The sequence below is a fragment of the Triturus cristatus genome, chromosome 9 (assembly GCF_964204655.1).
Source record: "Triturus cristatus chromosome 9, aTriCri1.1, whole genome shotgun sequence".
Taxonomy (NCBI): Eukaryota; Metazoa; Chordata; class Amphibia; order Caudata; family Salamandridae; genus Triturus; species Triturus cristatus.
The window spans coordinates 1,019,294,793-1,019,320,050 of NC_140592.1; the positions used below are offsets into that span (position 1 = coordinate 1,019,294,793).

At 43.7% G+C, this 25,258-nt stretch overlaps 1 protein-coding gene across 8 annotated transcripts in view; it reads right to left on the reverse strand.

Moving 5' to 3' along the window:
• TTLL5 (tubulin tyrosine ligase like 5) overlaps window positions 1-25,258 on the reverse strand; it is a 1,306,640-nt gene that overhangs the window by 563,481 nt on the left and 717,901 nt on the right. For 5 of the 8 annotated variants that reach the window (XM_085626700.1, XM_085626704.1, XM_085626701.1 and 2 more), the window contains 3 exons: window positions 21,714-21,844; window positions 18,395-18,508; window positions 12,685-13,101 (listed from right to left, as the gene is read on the reverse strand). In XM_085626700.1, coding sequence (XP_085482826.1) covers window positions 12,685-13,101; window positions 18,395-18,508; window positions 21,714-21,844 — 662 coding nt within the window. The remainder of the gene's footprint in view (window positions 1-12,684; window positions 13,102-18,394; window positions 18,509-21,713; window positions 21,845-25,258) is intronic. The other 3 variants (XM_085626706.1, XM_085626705.1, XM_085626707.1) reach the window with 2 other exon arrangements.

Consider the following 25,258-nt stretch of genomic DNA (forward strand, 5'->3'; position numbering starts at 1 on the left):
TTAACTCAAACAATCAAGAAGAGAGCTCAAAAGACCTTCTCGGTATCCAGATCTTGAAAGGCTGGCACCGCGCCCTCATAATCTGGCGCCAATGAGCTAATATTGATGAAAATTTCTGGAGCCAATATTAACCCTCTTGTTCAAACAAGATTGCCAAGGAGATTTTGTTTTATCCTCTGTCTGATTTTTCCCCTTTTTTAGTGCGATTCTCTTAAGTAGACACTTGCCACCTTTCACATAGACTAATCTGTGCAAGAGGGACCTTGGCTCCTGGTAGAAGTATCCTTTTCTTTAAGAAGGAGACTTAACATACCTTTTTAGTAACCAGTCCTTGACAAGTTAGTACCACAACAGCATAAGCTGGTCAATTGGCACAGTGAGCTGATATTGTTGACAATGTCTGGATCCAGTAGCCAACCATGGAACAAGAATTATAATGAGGAATCAGCCGCACCAGCATCAACTAGTCAACTGGCACCAGGGATCTGATATTGTTGAAACGTTCTGGATCCAGTTAACCGAGGAACAAGAATAATACTGAGAAATCAGCCATATAGAAACACTACGTTAACTGCTAGCAGGTCTCTTCAGGGAGCCCACCTGGTTGTGATGCTTGGAAAGTGTGCTATAAAGATCAGAAGCATATGAGTAAGAAAATAAATTACTTACCTGTAACTGTAGTTCTCCAGTATTGAAATCTTTTATAGATTCACATGCTTGACTCATTCCTCGCCATCGAGATGGGAGTTCCACAGTAGCCTAGAAAAGCAGTGCGATGATAGGTATAGACTAGAAAGGTCTCAGGCCTTTCCGTTAAGTAACATATCATAGTCGTTTTAAAAAACAGAGACCAAACTTAAGTCTCAACCAATCAGGTTGTACCACTCTTTGGAACACTCCTGTGAGAAGCGCCAGTCCCTCAGATTTTTAAAGAATGAGTGTAACTAAAGACCCACTGAGGGAGAAGGTGAGCTTCCCAGGGGATGAGTGTGGGTCTCATGTGAATCTATGAAAGATTCAATACTGGAGAACTACAGTTACAGGTATGTAACTTATTTTTTTACTCCTATTTTGAATCTTTCATAGATTCACAATCTTGAATCAGATTAAATAGCAGTTGAGAAGCATATTTTTCCACAAAATCTAACATACATGCATGTAGGAAAAGAAATATATGTATACAAATCTATGATTCGAAATATAGATAGAATACCATTCTAGAAATGCATGTAACTAAAATGCAAAATGTGTCTAACAGGAAAGAGAATATCAGGAAGACGGCGATAGCTCACTTTCACTGGAAAAGATGTTGTAACACCACTTGGCCCACTGCTGCATCACTGTGAACTGCTGATTCCAACCAGTAGGGTCTATTCTTCCACCTCACTGCCTGGCAAATTTCTTGGAGTGACACACTGGCAAACAGAACCATTAAAGAAGACATAGTTCTTGTAGAATGGGCATGCACCGATGTGAGCAGTGGTCTGCCTGATTTCTGGTGACAGAATTGAATGGTGAATTAATGGCGCTGAACATCAATCTCTGCTTTAAGAGAGGATACCCTTTCCTTGGACCGATGTATGCTAGAAATAGTTGACTGGATTTGCGAAAGCTCTTTGTTTTGTTCTAGTAGAACTTTAATTATCTTTTGACGTCTAAAGAGTGTAATGCCCATTCAACTGGCATATTAAGGTCGGGAAAAAGGGTGTTTAGAATTACATGTTCATTGAGGTGAAAGTCTGATGGAACTTTAGGAATGAAATTAGGTTTGTGCGAAGAATTACCCTAACGTCCCTAAATTGGAGGAAGGGTTTCTGAATAATGAAAGCCTGTATCACACTGACTCATCTGGCTGAGGTTAGGGCAAATGGAGAGCTACCTTCAAGAAGAAGAATTTAATATCTGCTCTGTGGATGGGTTCAAAAGGGTACTTCATAAGCTGTGAAAGTACAATGTTGAGTTGTCAAAGCGGAGGAGAAGGCCTCCCTGGTAGGAAGACCCTGAATAATCCATTGAGGAATTGTTTAACAAGTCTGGCAGACCATAATGAAGCTGATGTGGGTGATCGCCTGCTGATGGAGATGGCTGCCAAATGGCCTAAAATAAATGCATGAGCCAGCACCGAATGCGCCAGATGCAGAAGATACAGAAGGATTTCTTATGGTGAAGAGGAAAGAGGATGCATATTAGCATTTTGGCACCATATACAAATTTGTTTCCACTTGAGGCGATAGGTTTTATTAGTACTGGCTGCGCGAGCTCTGGCTAAGATGTCTCTACAGTCTGGTGGAATGTTTAGATGTGTAAATTCATTGAACTCAGGAGTCAGGCTGACAAGTGAAGTGATTTGGGATCCAGGTGTAGCACTTGGTCCTGGTTTATTGTCAAAAAAGCCTCAGCTGGATGTGGCACTTCTCTGAGAGGAGGAGTAACTCCATGAACCAATGTTGGTGAGGCCACTTATGAGAATGATCCTGCATAGTTTGGTTTTCATTTTCATGTGGACTCTTTGGAGGAAAGGAATCTGAGGTAAAGTGCAGGCAAAGATTCTGGACTACGCGATTAAAAATGCATTCCCCCACGATTCCAGATGAGGATGCCAGCTTGCAAAGAACCAGCATTTCTGTTTCTGGGGTGTGGTGAAGAGGTCCAAATTCAGTTGGCCCCAATGGAGAAAGACGTTGTCCAGGATCATTTGATGGATTTCCCACTTGTGACAAGAGGTGGTCAGTCTGCTGAGAGTGTTCGCTACGGTATTTTGTATTCCGGGGACATGTTCCACTTTTAGATGTATTTTGTGGCAAATGGACCACTTACAAATGCTTAGTGCTTTTTGGGACAGCAGGTGAGATCTTGTTCCACCCTGCTTGTTGATGTAGTGCATAGTGGTCATATTGTCCGCGTGGATAAGCACTGCTGAATTTCTTATTCTGGAAGGAAGGCCTGCAAGGCTAGATGTACTGCCTTGAGTTCAAGCAGATTGATGTTTTAATGTAGATGAGATGTTTGCCACTGACCTGTAGATCCCAGAGATAAGTTCCCCATTCCTCTAGAGAAGCGTCGGTGCTGATGACTAAAGTAGAAGGCAGGTTTAGAAAAGACAGGGCGATTGACATGTATGCCAGTTGCGTCCACCAGAACAGGGCATTGATTATGCCCGGATTGACTTGGATGAGGTTGTCGAAAGACCCTGCAGCTTTTATCCATTGCCTGTCCAATTCCTCTGGCAGCCGACGCATCCGCAGATGGCAGAACTAAAGGAATGCAAGATGACATCATCTCTACGAAGGACTTGTAGGAGCCAACGGAAATTGACCTTTTTCCTTGTGCCATTTCTCATCCAGTCATTCATTTTAGCAGTCTCTCTGGTGTGGGGTACACTTTGCTGAGCGTTGTATTAAGCGTGGGCCCTAAGAATGTTATCCTTTGTGATGGGAGAAGCACTGATTTATGTGGATTCAGTGTGTGGACAAGCTTGGTGAATAGGTTCATGCAGGCAGTTGTTTATGCTGCCTGACTGGAAGGTGCCTTTTTCAACCAGTCGCCGAGGTAAGGGAATACTTGTTGTTTGTATTGTTTCAGAATGGCTGTTAAAGATGCAAAGCACTTTGTGAAAATGCAAGGAGCGTACTTTAGGCATAAAGGGAACACCTTGAACTGGTAATGGCTGCTGGGAATCTTAGAAATGTCCTGTGTTTTGGGTGGTTGGGAGCATGAAAATATGCATCTTGGAGATTGAAGGTTGACATATAATCCCTCCTTGGTTCAGGAGCTGCAGTATAGCCTGCATTGTTACCACGCAGAATAACTGTTTCCTCAGATAGGTGTTCAGGTTTCTCAGATTCAGAATCAGACTCAACTACTTTAACTTCTTGCAAACCAAGAAGAATTGTGGGAGGCTGACTTAGTATATGGTGCAAACTTATTTAAGTGAAGCACCTTGCACTAATCCACACAACCTTGATGGTGATTTTAGTGGTCTGAGACAACCACAGAAATCTCTCTAAGTGGTAGCTGTAGAGAGCAGCCTTCAGGCTTAGTCCAGATTGATTGTTAAGCAGATTTTTTACCAGAACTAATCATATAGTGTAGGTTAACCGAAAAAGAACCACACAGTGTAGTTATAGTTATATTTATTGTACACACCCACTAATACTTTGGTATATCTCCTACCCAGAGATATGAACACAATACAGGGGGGGACCAAACCATATACTAAAGAAGTGAAATGCACACTGCGACCAAAGTCGAGACTTGGACAAAAAGATTCAGAAGAGCTAGTGACCCAAGGAACCACCCAAGGTAAAAGTAACCAGGACCCCCACCGAGACTGTGTGTTAGAGTGGAAATACAGCCACGTACTCAATGCAAATCAATGGGAAAGTCGCGGTTGCAGTTTTGAAGAAGAAGGACCCTTCCCAGTGGACCCCAATGGAAGATGGAAGGTTGGAGAGTCATGCCACCAGTGGATACCACAGAAAACAGGATTCCTACACCAGGAAAGCCGGGTGCATATGTGCGAAGTGACGTCGGAAACCACCGTAGACCACAATGGAGGACTTCAGTGAAGATACCGCTGGAGAAGAAGATGAAAGAGTCTGGTGCAATCCAAAGATGGATGCTTGAGGAGAAGAATCTGCAAGCAGGGGGGATAGAGTCTACGGAGGCTGTGTGCAGAGTGGAAACACAGCCGTGTACTCAATGCAAGTCAATGGGAAAGTGACGGTTGCAGTTTTGAAGAAGAATGACCCTTCCCAGTGGACCCTGAAGAAACCCCATGGAATATGGAGGGTTGGAGAGTCACCCCACCAGTGGATAACCCAGGAACCAGGATATCTACACCAGGAAAGACGGGTGCATAGGTGCGAAGTGACGTCGGAAACCGCCGTAGACCAAAATCGAGGACTTCATTGAAGATGCTGCCGGCGAAGAAGGTGAAAGAGTCCGGCGCAATCCAAAGATGGATGCTTCAAGAGAAGTACCTGCAAGCAGAGGGGATAGAGTCTATGCCACTTGGAAGTGACCAGGAGGCAAGGAAGACCAATGACCACCAATGATAGTAAATACAGGAGAGTTGACGGTGACCTTGTCGCTGCAGCTGTGAGGACCAGGCGACACTGTGAAAGACCAGGAACCGTTCACGAGCTGTCCAATGTCGGAAGCCGAGAACCAGAGGGTCGCTGTCTGGTGAGAGCACCAACAAGCCTTGGCAGCAGCAACAGACATGGTAAACGAAGAAGGTGCAGTGTGGGTACCAGCAAGGTCCAAGGGACTCACCAAGTGTAGGAAAGTCAGAGCAGGCCTTGAGCAAGCAGATGATCCCACTGAAGCCAAAGAAGACCCTCAAGAGGACCCACAGGCTGAAGGCAGAGAAGTCCCAAGAGGACCTCGAGCAGCTCACTAAAGATGCAGGCCCATGGTACAGAGGATGCGGTGAGGACGAAGATCTTCGTAGCAAGAGATGCTGGAGGCTGGAACTTCTTGTAGCCCGAAGATCTCTGGAGGACAGAGTCAACAAGCCATGTCAAAGGCAAATCGACACTGTGCACAGGGGTTCTGTTTCAGAGGTTTCGACGAGGGATACTTGACTCAAACTTGCTGAGAAGACAGTGCAGGCCTCAAGGGAGTGGTAGAACCACCACTTGTGTTGCTGAGCCTTACGGAATCCGTGGGACCTTAGGCACAGCAGACCAGTCAGCTTTGCTGCAGTGCCTGCAGATACAGGGGTGTGACTCCTTCACACCAAAGGAGATTACTTTGGGTGTCTTTGATGCTCACTGGTCTGGAAAAGAGCCTGGATGAAGCACAGGCACAGACAACGCAGAAGACTGGCAGGACAACGAGACCAGTAGCAGCAGGAGTATTCCGTGATGCAGTCTCGATTCTAGATGAAGTCCAACGAAGACCAAGGTGCCCCGATGGTGGAAGTGGTTTTGGATCTGAATCTTGTCCCACGATGAATCTGATGAGCCACCCACAGGTAGGCCCTTAAGTACCCTAGGGAGAGGGTTGGGACGATTCAGGGATCCCTCCCAGCGGAGGGACTGGAAAGAGGCGAGGATACTCCCATGTCCTTTGTCCGGTTTCACGCCAGAGTGGGAGCCAACAGCTCCCTGAACTGGTTCAAACTGGAGTATGCAAGGAGGGCACCAAATGCGTCCATCAAAGCAGTCTGGTGGTGCTGGTAACCTCCCTCAGCCCAGCCCAATACACCAAGTCCTGTCTGGGAGGGAGTCACACCTTCCTGTGACAGGAAACCTATTGTACTACTTTCCCATGCTCAAGCTCAGCTCAGCAGCAGGAGGACAGAATTGTGTATGTGGTCGTAGCAGCAGTAGCTTGCTGTTACCCAGTTGAAGGCTGGTACTGGGAATACAGCCCCAGTACATGGGATCCTACATCCAACACTGGAATTGGTGTTGGGGTAGGATTCCAACATGTTTGATACCAAACATGACCGGTTTTGGTACAGCCAATATATAGCTAGACATCTCGTAATTGACTTGATGTCCACTACATGTATTAAATAGCTGACTGGACTTAGAACGCCTGGAGAATTGACTCCGGGGTTTGTAAAGGGTGTCCTGCTCATGCAGTGCACCCTTATAACCTAGTACCCTGCCTTCAGGATTGAAAGGCCTGCCTTAGGGGTGATTTTAAGTGCAGTGACCTCGGATATAAGGAAACTTATAACTGTTGTGAGTGGTGTTCGCACTAGCTCCCACAGGCTGCAATGGCAGGCCTGTAGTCACAGTTTGAGTGGTCTCTCATGGGTGTCATAATACATGCGGCATCCCAAGGGAGACCCCTGGTGTACCCATTCCCTGCGTACCTCAGCTAGGTATACTAGGGACTTAGAAGGGTACACCAGTGGGCTATTGGGATGGTACCAAAGTACTTAGCATATTCAAATTTAGGGAGAGAGCACAGTGACTGGGTTATTGATTAGCAGGATCCCAAGCAGACTAATCAGACAAAAGAATAACACAAGCAAAAAGTGGGGGGAACCATGAAAGCATATCCTACTTTCGTACAGGAATAGAAGCCTCTTCATTTCTGTGCTACAGGAACTCTTTCTATAGCTCCCTTTTTTATATCAGATTTCATTGAGTTTGGAATGAAGGACATACAATAAAACAAAGTCCAAAGAAACTCACCTGCCCATCAGTCCTCCCCCCGCCATCCCAAACTTTATTATCATATGTACAAATGTCTTAAAGGCCACATTTGCCAACTCATCCGAGCCCCGGTCACAACCTTGCCCACTCCCCTCCCCCCCCCCACAGGATGCTTGGACTTCATCCTGAAGTATGTGGTGAGCAGGACAAACAGGTTTATTGCTCCTTTTTTGAGCATTGTTTTGACCTCCAGCTTGTGGAGTTGCAGATGTTTTAAATTTAGGTTTGAGACAGAGGTGTTTGGATACATTTTAATGTATGGCTGAATTGAACAAGGTCTAAGACCCATTGGTCAGTTTTTATTTCATGGTAGCGTTGAAGGTGATTGGTTGTTCTCCCTTCTAGCTGAGATGGAGAAAACTTGGAAGTAGCTGGTGCCTATAACTGGTCATTGACGGCAGCGGGGTATCCTTTACTTGGCGTCCCAATTTTTCCCTTGGGAGAGGTCTAATATAGGCTGCTTGTGGTGGTTGCCTTTATTGATATTGGGGACGAAACTGCTGAGAGGATAATGAATATGTGGGGTAGTGATCCTGCTGGTAGCCTCCTCCATAGGTGGGTTGTCCTCTTCCCTGAGGTCCTCGAAAGGGCATTTTTCTGTATTGCAGGATCCCTAGTTATTTGGCCGTGTCGGTGTCTGTTTTGATGGCCTGGAGGGCATCATCGACATGTTTGCCGAAAAGTGCTTCGTCATCGTAAGGAAGGTCTAAGATTTTATTTTGAACCTCCGGCCTGAACGAGATGGCTTTCAGCCAGCCCTGTCTTCTTAATACTGCTGCTCCTGCCAGTTGTCGGAAAGCAGAAGAGCCAATGTCCATGGCGCAATCAATAATCTCAGATGATGCACGCTCACCCTCCTGCAAGACTTTCGTGGCCTCTGCTTTTACGTCTTCGGGAAGCTTGTCCAACTATGGAGCGAAATCGGACCACATTTGGCAGTCATATCGTCCGATAACAGACAAAGAGTTTGCCACCCTTACTGACAGCACTGACATTAAAGACAAACGCTCTCCGACATTATCAAGGCGCCTACCTTGCTTGTCTGGATGCATTGAAATTTGTTCTGAAGGGTTTTTAGGCTGGCGCTGGGCCGCCTGGGTGATTACATAATCTGGTTTGGGGTGTCCTGTGAGACATGCCTGAGTATCTTCCGGGGCCTTGTACTTTTTATCTAGTCGTGGTAACACCACAGCAACTGTGGCCGGATTTTTCATCATTTTTATGCCCTTATCCCAGATGTAATCAACAATGGGCACAGCCCTAATGCTCTTTCAAAAGTGCTCTTTAAAATCCTAAAGAAAGCAGTTTGTCTGCTTTATAGGCATGGGAAGTTTGAATCTTCTTGCTGCTGAGAATGTTATGGAAACCCCCTATGCCCTGGGAAGAGAACCCGCAGGAGGAGACGTTGGAGATGATGTCGCTGGTAAAATATAATCATTCAATTCAGTATGAGCGTCATGGAGCTCACCCTCTTCGTTATCATCATTAGAAGATGTGGGATCCTGGAGGGGAGCCATTGGCGGAGTGTGTTGTGCCAATGGTGGCCGAATTATTGGCCTTGGAGCTTGTGGCATCGAAGGTTGCACAAGATGGAGACTTTGCCCATGGTGAAGCATGTTTAGTGGAAAGCGACGTTGAAAGGAAACGCTTTTAGTAATCAGTTAACGTGAACTACAGGTCAGAAACTGGTGCTGAAGGAAGGCACACTATTTCTTCCGCATATTGCTGGTGGAATTGTTTTGGAGGAGAGTAATACCCCATATCATAATATTCGCCCTCATCGCACTCATCTTCTTGACATTTGACATGCAACTCAGATGGATTGTGCGCAACACCAAAGGGACCATCGTCATGAGAGTCGTCCTCTTCTAATAGGTGAGTAGGAAGCAATGGTAACACCTTACTTGGTGAAGTATGAGCAGGTGCGAGATGTTGTTTTTTTTTCCTACTTTTCCAATTTTACCAAAGATTTTTCTCTCGTTGACAAGGCTTTCATCAAGGTTGTGGATGATGCTTTAACCGACAATGAAGCTAATGATTTTTTAGTCGACAGGAGAGTATTTGTCCACAGGAGGGTTGTCGTCGTCGAGGGGAATGCCATCACCAATGCCGATGAGGCCAGAGTTATCTTCAGTGCCAACGGTATAGGGGCATGACTCGTAGACGAGAAGGTCGTCATCGAGAAGGAAATGGTCGTCGACAGAGTGAAGATGGCACCGATAGTGGATGTCATAGAATCTACTGTGAATGTCTTCGTTGTCAACAGCGCTGACTATTATTTTCTCGTTGACAGTAAAAAAAACTGTTGATGATCTTCCTATTGTCGGGGAGAAGGAAGGCTTTTTGAAAGTGTGATGAACCTGAGGCGGAGTTGTAGGAGGCTTGATTTTTCAGGACTTTTTGAGGAAAAAGATAGATCTTTCTTCTCATTTTGCCTTGAAAAAACCTCACCTAGATGTGGAGATTTAGATGGACTACTTAATCTGTGAGACCTGAGGGGTCTTTTTAGAGGATTTTTGTGAAGGTTCCGAAGAGAAATGGGAAACATCTCTCTCTTTTCCGTAACCTTTTCGAGGAAGATGGAGAATCCTCACTGTTATCCTCTGACACAGGCTCCTTTCTGGTTTTAAGTTCGCCTTCACAGTTATTTGAGGTTTTTGAAGAGAAGGTATGCCATACCTTGCAGTCTTTGGCCTTGTGAGATGGATAACCTTCCTTTGCTTTTTCGGACATGTCAAAGTACGATTTCCAGCAAGAAACCACAGATCTACTCAAGTTTGTATATATATCTGTATCTATCTGAACTGATATATTGTTGAATTTCTTCTGGTACAAGTCTGGAACCAGTAGAACTGAGCAGAGCCCAGTGGAGACTCCCTTGCACGACGTGCGGCAGAAAATCTGAGGGACTGGGACTTCTCACAGGAGTGTTCGAGAGGGTGGTACAATCTGATTGGTTGAGACTTAAGCTTGGTCTCCTTTTTTTAAAATAGACTATGATATGTTACAAAACTGAAGGACCTAGGGCCTTTCTAGTCTATACCTATCATTGCCTTGCTTATGGAAAGGTACAGTGGGACTCACATCTCAACAACGGGGAATGACTCAAGCATGTGACTCTATGAAAGATCCAATAGAGGAGTAAACATCTTTGCCGACCTGTGCCGTTACAGGGGATCTGAAGTATATTACCTCATTTTCAGAGCTCCACTGCAGAAACTCCAGTATACTAATTCCAATGGGAAGGAAGCATGGTTACACCATTTTGAATGTGTTAAAGAGATAATGTACTGAGTGGCTTCCTAGTATGCTCAGGTAAAGGCCAAAATGACTATAGGACAGACACTGTATTCCACCTCCTCCACCATCACGCTTTAAAGGGTCGCTTACTTCTCTTCATCAATCATCCAAGTCAACCGTTTTCCCAATGTTTGTTTTCCCATAAGATGAGGTAACGCCGCCAGCAGTAGCATAAGCTTTGACACAGTCAGCTTCTCACACATTCTGTTATAAAGTGTACAGCCTCTAGTCTCACAAAGTTCATGTAGCATGGAAATTATAAATCAACAGTTGATTAGGCATTGGCTCCCCTCATGATTTTCAATCTGAACAGAAGGTTCCAGGTTATACATTTCTTCGACCTGATGAGAATCAGAATGCTTCTTTTATCACAATATAGGACAACACAACCACAGGTGGCTAACTGAGAAAAGATGGTGTATGTTCATATTTTAAAGTGAATGAGCTCTGCCAACTAGATTTACATTTGGAAGTGGACACAGGGAAACATAATAATTTTTCTTACAGCTGCCTGCAGCAGAAATCCAAAGCATGTTCTAGATCCTGTCACATTTTCTAAATCAGTACTCAGGTGTATTTCACCAGTAATCCTTTAGGGGTGGCTTTTGCCTATCTTTTCAATTAAATTGTTTTACATTTGACCCTTCGTATTTCTAGTTTGGGTCCTCATTTCAGCCTACATAGATTAATAGTGGTGGGTTTTACTTATCGTGTCATCAAGGATTTAACAGTAGCAGCAAATACTGTCTACTTTTTCTGCTTTCTTCTTAGCGCAATAGCAGGTAAAAAGAGGTACACAGTAGGGCAAACCAAAAACCCAATTTGCTGAACTATTGAAAAAAGAAATGTATGGATGAAGTTACCCAGTAGACTTCCGCTTTGATCGTTGATGCCGATGAATTCAGCGGAACCTCGTACCCATGACTGACTTACTTTTGCATGGTTTGGATGTATGAGTTCCTTGTAACTCTTCTTTGAGGTTCCACACAGTTAGCAATTATTGGGAATCTTTGTGCCAGTGTCCGACTGATAACACAGACTCACCCAAGTAAAGTTTCTTATATTCTCGCAAGTTGGACTGTATCCTGCATTGCACCCCACACTGCTTTAGTTGCCTTTCTTACTCAAAATCTTAACTTCTTTCAACTCATTGCCAAGATTTCCATTATCAAGTATCTGTATGAAATCTTTTTGTGGACCACCATTGACTGTGGTCTTGGTTTAAGATTTATTGTGGCTTTCCTGATGAAGGCACCTGGTTCACCGAAACGCGCATAGAAGATCTATCATCAAATTCAAAGCCACCCTTTGTATTTTTTGTGTTTGTTGCAAATTTTGTTTTTTGAATGTTCCATTTGTACTTCATTACAGTCAGCTGATCCATTAATTACCTTTTATGGATTACATATATCAGACTCATGTTAGTGTTTTCTGTATATTTCTGTTATTTTCAGCACCTATGATTATATTGTGATGTCATAGTTTCATTATTGTTCTTTTAAGAAATATCACAAAACCTACAATGGTCTTTTTAAAAAACAATTTTGTGTGAATTAAATGATTTTTGCTTCGATAATTATTGTTCACCGAGTCCTTAAATATGTTGTTTTACAATAAGGTCTTATTTAATGTAAAGACCTACTGTTGCCTAGATATTTATTTCTCCATTATTGAAGTTACCCAGCATACAGGTGTGTGCTAGCTCGCACGAGAATGGGAAGCTGTAATGCAGAGGAGTAACTACAGAAGTTGCGCAAACCTACAAAGCAGGTCGTTGACCTGTTCTCACCGGATAAGCTCACTTTCCTCTCTTACTTGTTAAAGGCAGGCTAGGTTCCCATTTTTAGCATGTTCATTAGGCATATTTCTCTCACTGAATCAGTGCTATGAGTAGCTGTTCACAGAAATAAAAATCTTCTTTGAGCTGGCCATTTAGAAGTGAACTGCAACAGGAATGTGGAGAAAGGCTGCTTGTGCATGTGGACTTGCTGAAAGAAGCTTCTGGAAGGAAAATAGGAATGAAGTTGGAGTTACCTCTCATAATGCTGTGTTTGTAATCCAAAATGCAAATGATCAGCAAAAACTTGGTCTAGAAACAGAGTCACTGGTGTATCTTTGCATTGTGCTTGGTCAGAGCTTCATGCTTTGAATGTCGCCTGGGATCATCTCCCAGACCTTGCCCTCTGGTATATTATGACACACTCACCAGCTTTGGCAGAGGAAGGACGGGAGAGCCTCTGACTGTAGATCTGCGCTGCAGTTTGCAAAGAGGACACAGATGTGGCTGCCATGATGCCGGACCGGGAACGTTGAAGCCTCTCGGGGTGGGATGCCTGTGAGGATGAAGTGGACGTGGGGTAGGCCCAGTTTTCAGTAGCAGCAGTCTGGCATGGGGATGAGGAGGAGGTCGAAGTAGACATCTGAACCAGGGGGTTACCTGTGTGAGGGCCTGATCCTGGTGGAAGGGCTGAGGCCAGAAGGAACGGCTGCCCCGTAGGCACTGAGGAGTCATTGGCAGATGAGTGGGCGGACAGTGGCGAGCTTCCCGCTCTTTGGCCTGTGATGCCAGAAGAAGTTGGGCGAGGGTGGGATATTCGTGGCTCTTCATCCACTGCAGCTGTTTCTGCAAGGGAGAAAATGGTAGGTGGATTCAGGCAACACAAACTGACACACAAGTATAAAGGAAGTTTTGTGTCTAATGGAAGCAGACGTTTGGGAGGTGTGATGAGAAGAGAAGAAGAGTCATAATGGGTTTTTGTTAACATCACCCAGTCACCAACTCAGATACCTTCTTTCAGACACACTAATACCACAATCCTTCTTTCAAACTCAACCCTAGGAGCATGGGTCTGCCTTCACACAATCCATTCCACAATGCCTTTCTTCACAGTGTCAAAATTTGGAACTGGGACACACACCTTCCCTCCCACTTTCCAATCATCACTTCAGTGATTCCAGATACCTGCATTGATAGCACCAATTCTCAAGCAGGGTCCTTTCCTTTTTCTCCTATGTCCAACTCCTGGAATCAGAAAACCTTCGATCACATTATTCCAATGTTCTACTCTGGGAGCAAAGAATCTTCACTCTCGTCCTTCTCACATCAATGTTTTGGAGTTTGGGGATTCCTCTCTCATCCTTTGATCATGTCTAAATATGAGAATCGGATACCTTCCTTCACACTCTCCTTTGCCCAACACTGGTGGCTGTGCTTCCTTTCTCACACCCGCCAATACTTCATAGGGTGCCTTTCTCTACCACTTTTCATAACAAACTCCAACAGCAAAGCATCTTCCCTCACAGCCTCCTATGTCCATCTGACTGTGTCAGGCATCTTCCCTCATACACATTTCCTGCCATACTCAGAGCAGGAGTTGGTTCCTGCATCTCAAACCTCAATTCCATCACCAATCAGATCATTTTGCTTTTCAGACTTTCATGGATAAATCTAGAAGCAACTTGCTTTCCTTCACTCTCTTCCATACCCAAAATTGGAAGTGGGTTGCTTTCTCTCACATCCTCCTAAGCCCTACTCTGGTAAAATTATTATTTCATTATAGCCCTTGTATGCCCAACTCTGAGAACTACACCCTTCCTCATATTGTGAACTAGCGGCCAGAAGTACTTAGATTTTGCACCCACAAACCGTATGATTCACAAAATAACAGGGTTTGCAACCCCAAAATATTTTTTTCTTATTTATTAAACCCATTTTATGTGTCAGTGGAAATAGTTACTAATTCACAATTTGGAAGGGATGTTCTTTTCAAAGTGCAGATCAGTACCATATGTATCAATGGGTTGCAAACATAATTCTGGTTGCAAACCACTGAACAGTTACTGACTCCCAAGTTGGGGTGGTAACTGATTACTGAGTCCCCATTGGTCTCCATCCTCTTTGCGAATCAGGGTGACACCTTCGGGTGAAGTAGGTAGTGGCCCGGGCAACTACTGACGACTCTCACTGAAGTTTTTCAAAATTGTATATTTTTTTTAAAGCAGCCCTATTTGAGTTAAAGAAAATGTGCTGCTTTTTGAAAAAGTAAAAAGAAATATTGAAATTTAGGCATAGAAATGGTTGTCTGCTGTCCCTTGAAGGCTCTCTCCAGCTGAGATTGTAGTCAATCGTAGGGGTTCGCAAACTGTGGACTGCCTAAATAATATTCATTAGGCTGGTCATTCTGCAACTTCCTACGGTTCCTTATTCAGCAAATTGACCTATTAGTATATAGGTTGGTCTGCTAACGTAGATACTGTTCGCATAATGTCTGATTGCAATTTGAAACCCCTTTTTGCACCTGTATCTAAGTATTTTTGGCCCAGATGCCTTCCTGGCCCTCCCTCAATGCTGAGCCATCAGAATGGGGCACCTACACTCTAGCTGTAGGAGAGTAGGATCTGCTTCTTATGGTTACCCCCACTTTTTGCTGATGTATCGCTGTTTTCGACTTAGTCTGACTGGGATCCTGCTATTCAGGACCCCAGTCTATCTGCTTTCACTTCTAAATTGATTGCATGTGCTTTAGGTACACTCCAGATTGGATACTGGGGTACCCTTATCAGTCCCTAGTATATGGTACACTATGTGCCAAGGGCATAGGTACCCCAGAGGCCTCCCAGGGGCTGCAGCATGTATTGTGCCACCCCTGAGAGACCATTCACAATGACACCACAGGTCTGCTACTGCAGCCTGTCTAAGGTAGTGCATACACCCCTTACTTAGATATAGGTTCACTATATCTATTCTAAATCACTACACATATGAACCTATCAGTCACCCCTATCGCAAGCCTTATGAATCCTGAAGGCACGGTGCTGGGTTTTAGGTAAGAGGGTGCCCATGCATGAGCAGAGCCCCTCTGCAGCCTTCGGAACCTATTTTCAGGGGTTGTCTGTGATGCAGCAAACCATATATATTTAAGTGCATTATAACCTCGCGGTAAATGCTAACTTTTAAACGGCTGCTTAGAAACATGTCGTGTTTGGTGTCAAACGCCTTGGAATTATACCACCCCGCCAGTAACTGGTGGGGGAGGTATGATTCCACCCTCCTAGAGGGACATATGTGAAACACCAGTACACCCGGTACCAGCTTTCTCGACATGGGCATCACAAAATGGATGCTGCCAGCCACAGGCACGAGTCTGCCCTCCTGCTGCTGAGCTGAGCTCGAGCAGGGAAAGGCCTGACAATAGGTTTCATGTCACAGGGAGGTGTGACCATCTCCTAGACAGGATTTAGTGTATTGGAGCTGGGTGGGTGCACTCCGAGTGCCAGAAAGTCTGCACAGGGGGTACATTTGGTGTCCCTGTGCATAGTCCAGCTCAAACCCGTTGCAGGAGCCATTTGCTCCTGCTCTAGCACGAAACTGGACAAAGGACATGGGTGTAGCCACCCCTCTGTCCTGACCCTCCCATAGGTGGGTCCCCAGAGTTTGTCTAACCCCTTCCTTGGGTATAAAGTAGGAACCCTGAATACAGGACTTTGGATTTTACCTGGACTAAACTCTGCTACAGAAACCAAGTACTTCGACGGTCTACACTTCGCTGGACAACAGAAGAATTTCCCTTGGAGTAAATGAGTTACTACCCTGTAGCAGCAGGCACCTTAACGCATCTGACCGGTTTGCATCTCCCGAGCTCCTGAGGACTCCGAAGATTTCTGCAACACAGGAGGTGGGTTTCCGAGGTCTCTAGTCAATCTGCTCTCTCAGCAATTCTGAGACCAGTATCCCTTGTGGGGACCGTGCAACCCGAACCCCTGTGCACCGTGCTCTTTTGCAGCAGCATATGCTTTTTGGCGACCCCTGAGGCTGTGCTTTGGGCTATGTGTAGTCCTGACCAGAGCAGTATTTCCACCAAAGATTTACGACCTACACTCCACGAGTGTCCCGTGGGCTGGTATTTCGTGATTCAGCTCGAGGTCCCTTCGCGATCCCTGGTCCGTTGGCCTGTGGGTCCCTGTGAAGGTAACTTTGACTTTCCTTGGGCTTTCCTGGTTGCTCCAGACGTGCCCTGACTCTCCATAGCTTGGAGAGTCCCCAGGACCTTGCTGGTCCTCACCGAAGCTTTTTTCCTCTGCCCACGTGGGTTGCAGTTGCCAAGGCTTGTTGGTGTTCAATCCGGACACTGACCCCCCAACACCCGAAATCCTTTATGGGACAGCTCACCTCCGGACTTTGGTCGTCGTCAACGTCTCCTGGTCCCCGTGGCTGCAGAGTCAAGCATCCCATCTTCACACCTGAAGCACCCGGCATCGGTGGGCATTCGTCTATCGTGCCCCTGGTCGCCCTGAAGTGACCCAGACTCTGTCCCCTCTGCTTTCAGGTTCTTCTCACCTTGGATCCAGACTTAGATTCCACCGGACACTTTTCATCTTCCCGGCAGCAGCACTTCTTCGCATCACGCCACTGAAAACGACGAGGGTTTCCGACACCACTTGACTCCTATGCACTCGACTCCTCTGGGATAGGTAACACGGGTACCTCGGTACTAACAAAGCTGTTGGCATTAGAACCTTCTATGTTCCAAAAGGGTTGCTTGAAGTCCTCTCTGAAGTGTCCTTAAACTGTAATTTTCCAACCGCGACTTTACCATAGAGTTGTACGGAGCTCGCGTGTGTGTTCACACACTGCACCCATCCTCCATGGGTCCCCTGTGTCACTACTTTGGGTGGTTCCTTGGGTCCCAGAGATTCTACGTGCTCTAGGCACTGTGTCTAGTGAAGTCATGGTTGTTATACCACTTTCTTAGTATATGGTTGGTTCTCCCCTGGAGCCCGCTGTGTATTGTGTTATTTACTGTCGTTCTATTGGTTTAATATTGTGTACTTTGTGCTCTAATCTCATAAAGAGATTAGTAGAGAGTGTTTAGTATATATATACATATATATATACATATATTTTATATATCTCTTGTGTGGTTCTCCTTTCATTTGGTCATTCAGGAGGTTCTGATCTGGTAAAACAAGCTGCTTTACATTCCTTCGAGACTTAGCCTGAAGGCTGCTCTCCATGGCTACCACTAGGATAGCTTTCAATAAATGCTGTCCTTAACCTAATCATAAATAGGGGTCGTTTGGACTGGTGCAAGGTGCCCACTTTAATTAGTGGACAGCATATACCAGGCCAACTTCTCACACTAGCCATCATTAACTGAAATCTAGGCAGAGGGTACTCCCTACTACCCTCAAGAATGTCTTACAATAAACCTTTCTAAAGATGTTTCTCATCAACTGAAAACGCTTTAAAAAAAGAAAAAAATTCCTGTATCTGCAAACGAAAGTGCAGACCAGCTATCAATTTCCCAGGAAGCAGACACTAGCCATGGAGAATCAAACACTGACATATTTTTCTGATAAAAATGTACTCCTTGAGGCCAACGTCTGCAGAAAAGATAGCACCTTGATGTGGTGGAAAAGAAAAATATTGCATTTCCTGTCAACAATTGGTAAAACAAAGCATGGCAACCTCCAAAGTCAAAGGAATACAGTGTAATAGGTTTAAGACCCTGCTGTCTGTCACAGTTTTAGGAACTTAAAAGTGAGACGCATATGTGAAGAATAAAGGGTCAACTTAGCAAGACACAAGCCTTCAACCTTTAATAACTACGAAAGCTCCAGTAGTTTTAGGCCCCCGATCAAGGGGGCAGGCACAAAGATACAACAACTGAGTAAGCAGCGGAGCTAGATATGAAGGAAGTAGCAAATACTGGCATCCTTTGGGTCCATGACAATTACATGTCAAGGGCACATGAGAGCTGCACTTCTATAATCTAGCAATGTGAATAGGGTGCATTGTGGCGGTATGATGCCACACAGCTTTTAACATTTTAAGAATCTGCATTACGAATAACGTGAAGAGGAATTCAAAAGAGACAATTTATATAATATAGATATTCCAGCCGAGCACTACTCACTGTTGGATTTGGCAGACTGGAGGACTTCTGCATCATGGCTGTTTGCTGGAGCCTGTTGTAGCCTCTCTTCCCGCACTTGAACTTCTTTGATTGCTTCCAATTTGTCTCGAAGATCTAAAATCATAGCACAGGTACACATCATTAGGTAAATCTCAGATCTTAGTGTGAACACATTCAGGAGGACACGGGCAGAGGAAGAGAATCAGTGTGACTTCCTTCCTGCTCTTGGTCAAAGAGGATACCTTAATAGCAAATTTGCAATGCAACTAATACAAACCCGAATTTCATACAACCTAGCTGTGAAAAATAGTGGTCATAAGCCAAATTCCAGCAGAAGGTCCCTATACTGTTCTGTAGAACATTCAAATGAATGTTTCTGCAACCTAAATTATCAGGAAAAGTGAAAGAAGCCTCCATTATTACATTGTTTCAACAATTATGTTTTCATTTACTCCATTTGAGTTGCAGCTGGAAATGTTGGGCCTTCGGTTCATTTTTGATTTATACAATATTGCTTATGGCTATTTGTGTTCACATAAGCACACTATTTGGTTGAATTGTTCCATAGTGTACATTGCTTAACTGCTGGTGGGCCCAGGTTGTTATTAGTCCTATGTACAGTGGTATTTGATTACTGTTGACAGTGTGCAGTGTTGTGTTCAGGTTTGAAGCTGTGTCATGTAGCGCCGGGTTGCTTTTGGTTGCATGAGTGTATTGTTGGTTCAGTAAAATATAGCATTTAAATGTTATTGGGTCCATGCAGAAAATCAGTAACTTAGCATTGTGTTTTACACAGGAAACCTTTGGTGGCTGTTGGTGGCATGTATTGTGGGTTTTTGGTTGCTGTTGGTTCTCTACACACTGGGGTTTGGTTACTGTTGACACGATGCAGTAGAGTTTTGGGTAAGTTCAATTTGTGATTGCTGCTGCTTCCATGAACAGTGCTGGTGCTCTACCCGAGGCACAGTGAAGTGTCGTATTTGATTGCAGGTGCAACATGCAGAATGGTTTATTAACAAGTGGCAAGCATGCAATTGCTTCCAGGTATTGTTCAATGTTGTTTTCATGTAAACTGTTTAGTTGCCATTGGTTCCATGTATTGTTGCTTAAATGTGGTATTTGGTTGGTATTGTATATAGTGTAGTGTTCGATTTCGTTTGGGTCACTAAAGCATGAGTTTTTACTTTCACAGATTCCATACAGTGGGGGCAGTTAGTTTCTGACTGCTCCACTGGCGGTGGCAGTTCTTTTGGCTTCGATTGGTCTACTACATCTCGAAAAACGTTTGCACATGCTCTCATCGCTTCCCAGCTGGATTATGGAAATATACTATATCTTGAAGCCACTAAGGGAAGTCTCAAGTCACTGCAGCGAGTTCAAGACGCTGTAGAGAGGCTTGTATTAAATCTCCCCAAAAGATCTTCAGCTTCTGGTGCTCTCAACTAACTACATTGGCTCCCTGTGTCCAAAAGAATTGGTTTTAAAGCCCTGTGCTTCTGCCGTCGAATATTCAATTAAACAAGGCCCTAGCTATTTACATTTTCTGATTCAAGCATATATTCGGAATCGTAGATCCTCTGAAGCAAAACTTGCTAGAGACCCCCAGATCAGGAAAGCTAGAATGGAGGGAGAGCCTTCTCCTAAATGGCAGCAAAAATGTGGAACTCGCTCCCATATGCTCTGAGAGCCTCTCCCTCAGAAACTGAGTTCAGAAGCAAACTTAAAACATGGCTGTTCAGCAACCCGAGCTATCGTCTGTCTCATTATTTTCTTTATTGTTTCCTTTCCTCAATTATGTTTCTGGTCCAGCACAGGGACACATCGTTGTGGTGTAACCAAGCGCTTTACAAACCACATTATTTATTAATGTTTTACTCCATTTGTGCTGATAGCACATGGTGTGGGGCTTGGCTGCTAGTGGCGTAACCTAACACAGTATTTAAATGCTGCTACTGTTTAGGTGGACTATGCAAAGCACATTTGCCAATTCATTGGCATCATAGTGTTCACTTGGTAATGTGAAGATAAATGGTGCCACTATGTGTGAAAACAAATACTCTGCCTGTGTAGGCCAAAATGTTTTTTGTCAATAGATTTTGCTCAATCATCTGTGTTAGTTTACCTGCTCTGTTAAATGAATATGCTGACAGTTTTGTGAGAGGAGAAGCAAAAAGCATAATAATCTTACAGACCTACAGCGCACAGACAGTAAATAACTAAAAATGCGTATTGAGTCATTTATTAATTTATCTTGGCTTGGTTAAAAGGTTAAAATCCCCATAAGTCTAAACGGAGAAAAATGCATCCAAAAAGATTTGCTTTGTTACGGTTGTGTGTGTACAAGAGCTGGCAAGTGGGTCAATCAGAAAGAAGGTCTTTCATAAGTAAATGCATACAAGTACTACATATTTACATATAATATATATATAGATAGATAATCCTACATGTAAATATATATTATATTGTAACATATATTATATAATAATATATGTAAAAATCATATTGCAAATTATCTGTGTCCGGGTGGAAATCGAAGTTCGGTAAAAAGCCTGTTTGCCTAAAATTAATTCTTTGGAATAAATAATCACAAAAACCCACGAATAACAACAATGGTTTCACATAGTACGGTTTTGGTTTCTGTTTGTGCCTTACTATATGTCGCTTCAGTTTCTGTTTTGTTCATGGAGTCAATTTTTTGGTTAGTGCCTGGGCCACATGATTTATTGACTTACTCTTGTTTGCTGGATTTGGAGTATAATTAGTGCTGTCTTCAAGCCATTAATAGCAAAATGTGGCGATGAACCTACTCCAAGGCTAAGCTGTAATACATGTACATCTGATTTGGAACCTTTTTGGTGATAGTAGCTTTAGAAGTGCAGTGGGCTTACTCTTTTGTGGATGGGTGTTTGTAGGAGTGCGTCCATCCCTAAACCCTTCCTTACTCTTCTCTAATCCCCTCCCATTTAGCAGTAAGCTTTTCCTATTTTACAGTCACTCCCCCGCCCCTACCACATTTACTACTAAAACATAGGAGTCCATGTACAGAGATGTCCGCAGTCAAGACGGAGAGCTTCACACATTAAAGATAGGAGAGGCGGAGGTATAGACGTCCATGTGCAGGTATGTGAACAGAAGTTTGCAGTGCACACAAAATATAGTTTGTGACAAGGCCCGCAAGTATTTCGGTCAATTTTAAAATACTGCTTAGAAGAATTTCTCTCTCATGCAATCTTTCCACACCTAGTTCTTATCAACAAGACCATACTCGTTTTTCTGGTCTTTGCTATCTGGATGTACTTACCCCTTGACCTCTACTCACCCTCATGAGCTTTACTGCTATTATCATCACTCTTGCCCGTCTTAGAGATTCTGGTGCTTGTTCCCAAGAAGACACTGGCAGATTTGTTCTTTTGTGTGTAGAATGTCAGAACTTCTTCCAGTTCACTCTCACTAAATTACAAAGAGAAAAAAATGTAAAGTAAGAGAATTAAAAACGTCATAGTAAAATCAGGACCAGTTCCATATATATCACTGACAACATTACTACATACATTCATGAGACTGTAAGAGTAAGTGTCAGAATTGCAAAGCACCAGCTTGCCTTTCAGTAGGGTATCAGGGTGCATGGCAATTTGAATTCATTATGAGGTAACCCTGGGGATTTACCTACTACCTCATTGTAAAGGCAAAGTATCATTGCATAACAAAGTGGATTTCTCAGACTACTGTGCAGGGTTATGAAGGAAAGACTTTCAAAGGGCCAGTCATCATCATGACACCATGGCAATACAGCCACTAAATGCTGAATACCCCTTATCTAGGCTGTAGAAAATAATCTACCATCTTCCTTAAGATCGAAGGTCCTCAACCAGTTATGAGAAAAGAGACAGCACCATTCCATTCTTTTCTCTTGGAACTCATTTTGGCCCTGAGGAATCTCCACTTCCAGAATATACTCGAGTGAGAGCTGCTAATCCTAGTCCTTGACCCTAACTATGGACAACCCCTCTGCTGCCTGTAAAACTTGTAAAAACTGTACTCTTGATCGTCATAATTTGTGTTTGATCTGTAAAAATAGGCCCCTTGTTTGTCAGTTAGATAAACAGCCTTCCACTTCCAATGGTATTCCTCGTGTTGCAAATCAGACAGCCACCAGTTTGGACCCTATTGGTTCAGACTATGTAAATTTGGGCCCAGGGCGTGGCCTACCAAATGTGACCATTCAAGAGTCCATGGATAAGTGTAAGGGGCAATTACAACATCCCTGAGGTCACAGGCTAATTCAAATCCTTCTTCTCTCCATTCCCACAGTAGACCAAATCAACAATTTATGAACCTTCCCCCTGCAGTTTGTATTCTATACAGAATGAGAGTGTATGCAGTACATACAAGTCTGACAAGGTATCCTTGTCCTTATGTTTTAATTGTAGTCAATGTACCTTTACTCCGCCCCAGTCAAAGAGAGTCTACACTCCAGCTTATGGCCAAGACTCAATTCTGGCTGACACAAAATTCAAATAGTGGTCATCTTATCCAAAATCACTTGATTATGGCTAGAAGAACGCCGTGGATTGGGTTGGACGGAAAAATTACGAATAATGACAGTGTCATTTTAAACTTTGACAAAGAATGGCTAGTGCAAGATTTGCTGGAGAGTTTACCGGCTGCCCCCTAATCCTTAACCCAAATCTATGCAGTCCCTTTGGGCTATAGGCCTGCAATTGTACGTAGCTCCATCACACACGCCCAGGGCCTTCCTTTATTGAGAGACGGCAAAAAACCTGACCAGTTGGCCTATGATACTCAAATAGACATTCGCTGTTGGTAGATTTGAAGGCTTGCGATTGACTCATACTACCATTAAATTAGTCGCTTCCTCAGTTTTTTCCCCAGCGCGAAAATCAAGCAGACCCCCTTTTGGTACCTGCTGTGAGGGAAAGAAAGGCTGTCCTAGAGTCACAAAGTAGTAATACGCCTTTACCAACTGGCCCTATATCTTCCTTAATCGATTCAACGATAAATCGATTCAACAACGACTCTTTCTCAAGAGCCCTTAAGGGACACAATGTTTTGCTCATGGAATATAGCAGGTTTCGAAAACAAAAAAGATAACCAAGATTGGTATAAAGTGTTCTTGCATTGTGATATTGTTTGTTTCCAGGAAACTTGGGCCGAGCAATCTGTCTTTGTAAATGGTTATTGCTCTTTTATCACTCCAGCACTTCCATCAGCATCAGGCCGATCTAAAGGGGGCTTACACTTACAGCAAACACAATCTCCCTAGGAAAGGTGACTTTTAATAATAATTTTCATACTATCCTAGCTGAAGGTTCTGGGAAAATGGATGTTATTGATACATTTTTATTAAAATAAAGTTCAGAACCCCATACAGGTGACAGACGAGTTGGGGGGTATACTGGAATCCCTGCTAACTCACCACCCACGGTAAATTTTTATAATCTGGGAAGGTGATTTTAATGCGCATTGTTGTACTAAATCAAATCAACGTATCTGTGGGGTAACTGACACCATTGACTCGCTGCTTGTCCATTTTAATCATTTTAATTATGGAAATGTGTTAAACAGTTTTTTATTAACCTGGGATCTAGTCATAGTAAACCCGTGTCATCCCTCCACATGTCAACTTCTCCCTACATTTCAACCAACTGGAGCTATTTCAACAATTGATTTTGTTATAATTCAAGCTAATTTTAAGAGATGTATTAAGTCCTCCATGGCTGTGCTAACTAAATTTAGTGATCATGCATTCCTCCTCTTTTGCTTTGCCTGGTCTCTCGTTGCTAAGACAAGTCCTTTATTTTCTCCAAAACCCATCCTAAGTAGAAAAAACGGATTCACACTTAAGTGGGAGAAAATAGATCCAACTTCATTTCTCCCAAAGGTTGTAAAGGAGGTGTTACCCGAGATACAATCCTGCTTAGATGCTCATTCCAACCGCTACCAAATAGTAACAGCATTTAGAAGTATTTTAACATCTATAAGTTCTAACCTCTCACGCCCTGCAACAAGAAATATTCCACCGGTAATAAGATGGTTTGAGACTAATTGTTTGAAGGCCTCTAAACAACTTCACACTGCTCTTAAATTACACCACAGAAATAAAGATTTTAAAAGGAAGCTACGAGCTGACTATAATACAGCTAGGGAGGTGAGAAACAAGCAGTTGCGGTACGAAGCATGGGAAAACATGCGAAAAGTCTCTAGGAGTAAAGATAGCAAGGCCTTTTGGAGAGTGGTAAATGCACCTTTTCTGCAGGATCAGGGCAGCCCCTCTCTTGATCTCCACATAGATGAATCTACCTAGTTGTCTCATTTTTAAAACATTTTTCATGAAGAAAGGGATAGTATTACAGGAGAACCTGTGGATCTAATGGTGGCCCAACCGAGGATGGAATTTTCCTTAGAGAAAACTGAGCTTGCACTCTCCCAATCTCCTGCACTAAAGGCAGAGTACCGGTTGGGTCCCATTGGACATATTCTTTGTTCATAAAAATGTATGGGCACCACTCCTGACCCAAGTTTTTAACGCTATTACTAAAGTGGGTCCCCTGACTTCTTGGAAGCAGTCAGTGATCATCCCTATATATAAGAAGGGGGTTCACTCGAACCCTGCAAATTATCGCCCAATCTCCCTGCTGGACAGCACCGCCAAGTTAATGGAGTGATTGCTTTTAAATAGATTGGAGGAGTGGGCATTTCAAAATAATGTTTTAGCGGAGGCCCAATGCGGGTTTAGGAAAGGGAGGGGCACGATCGATCAAGGCTTAAACTTATCTTTGCTCACGAATATGTTCATGCAAAAAAGGGTCCATTTTATATGGCTTTTATGGACTTGTCCACAGC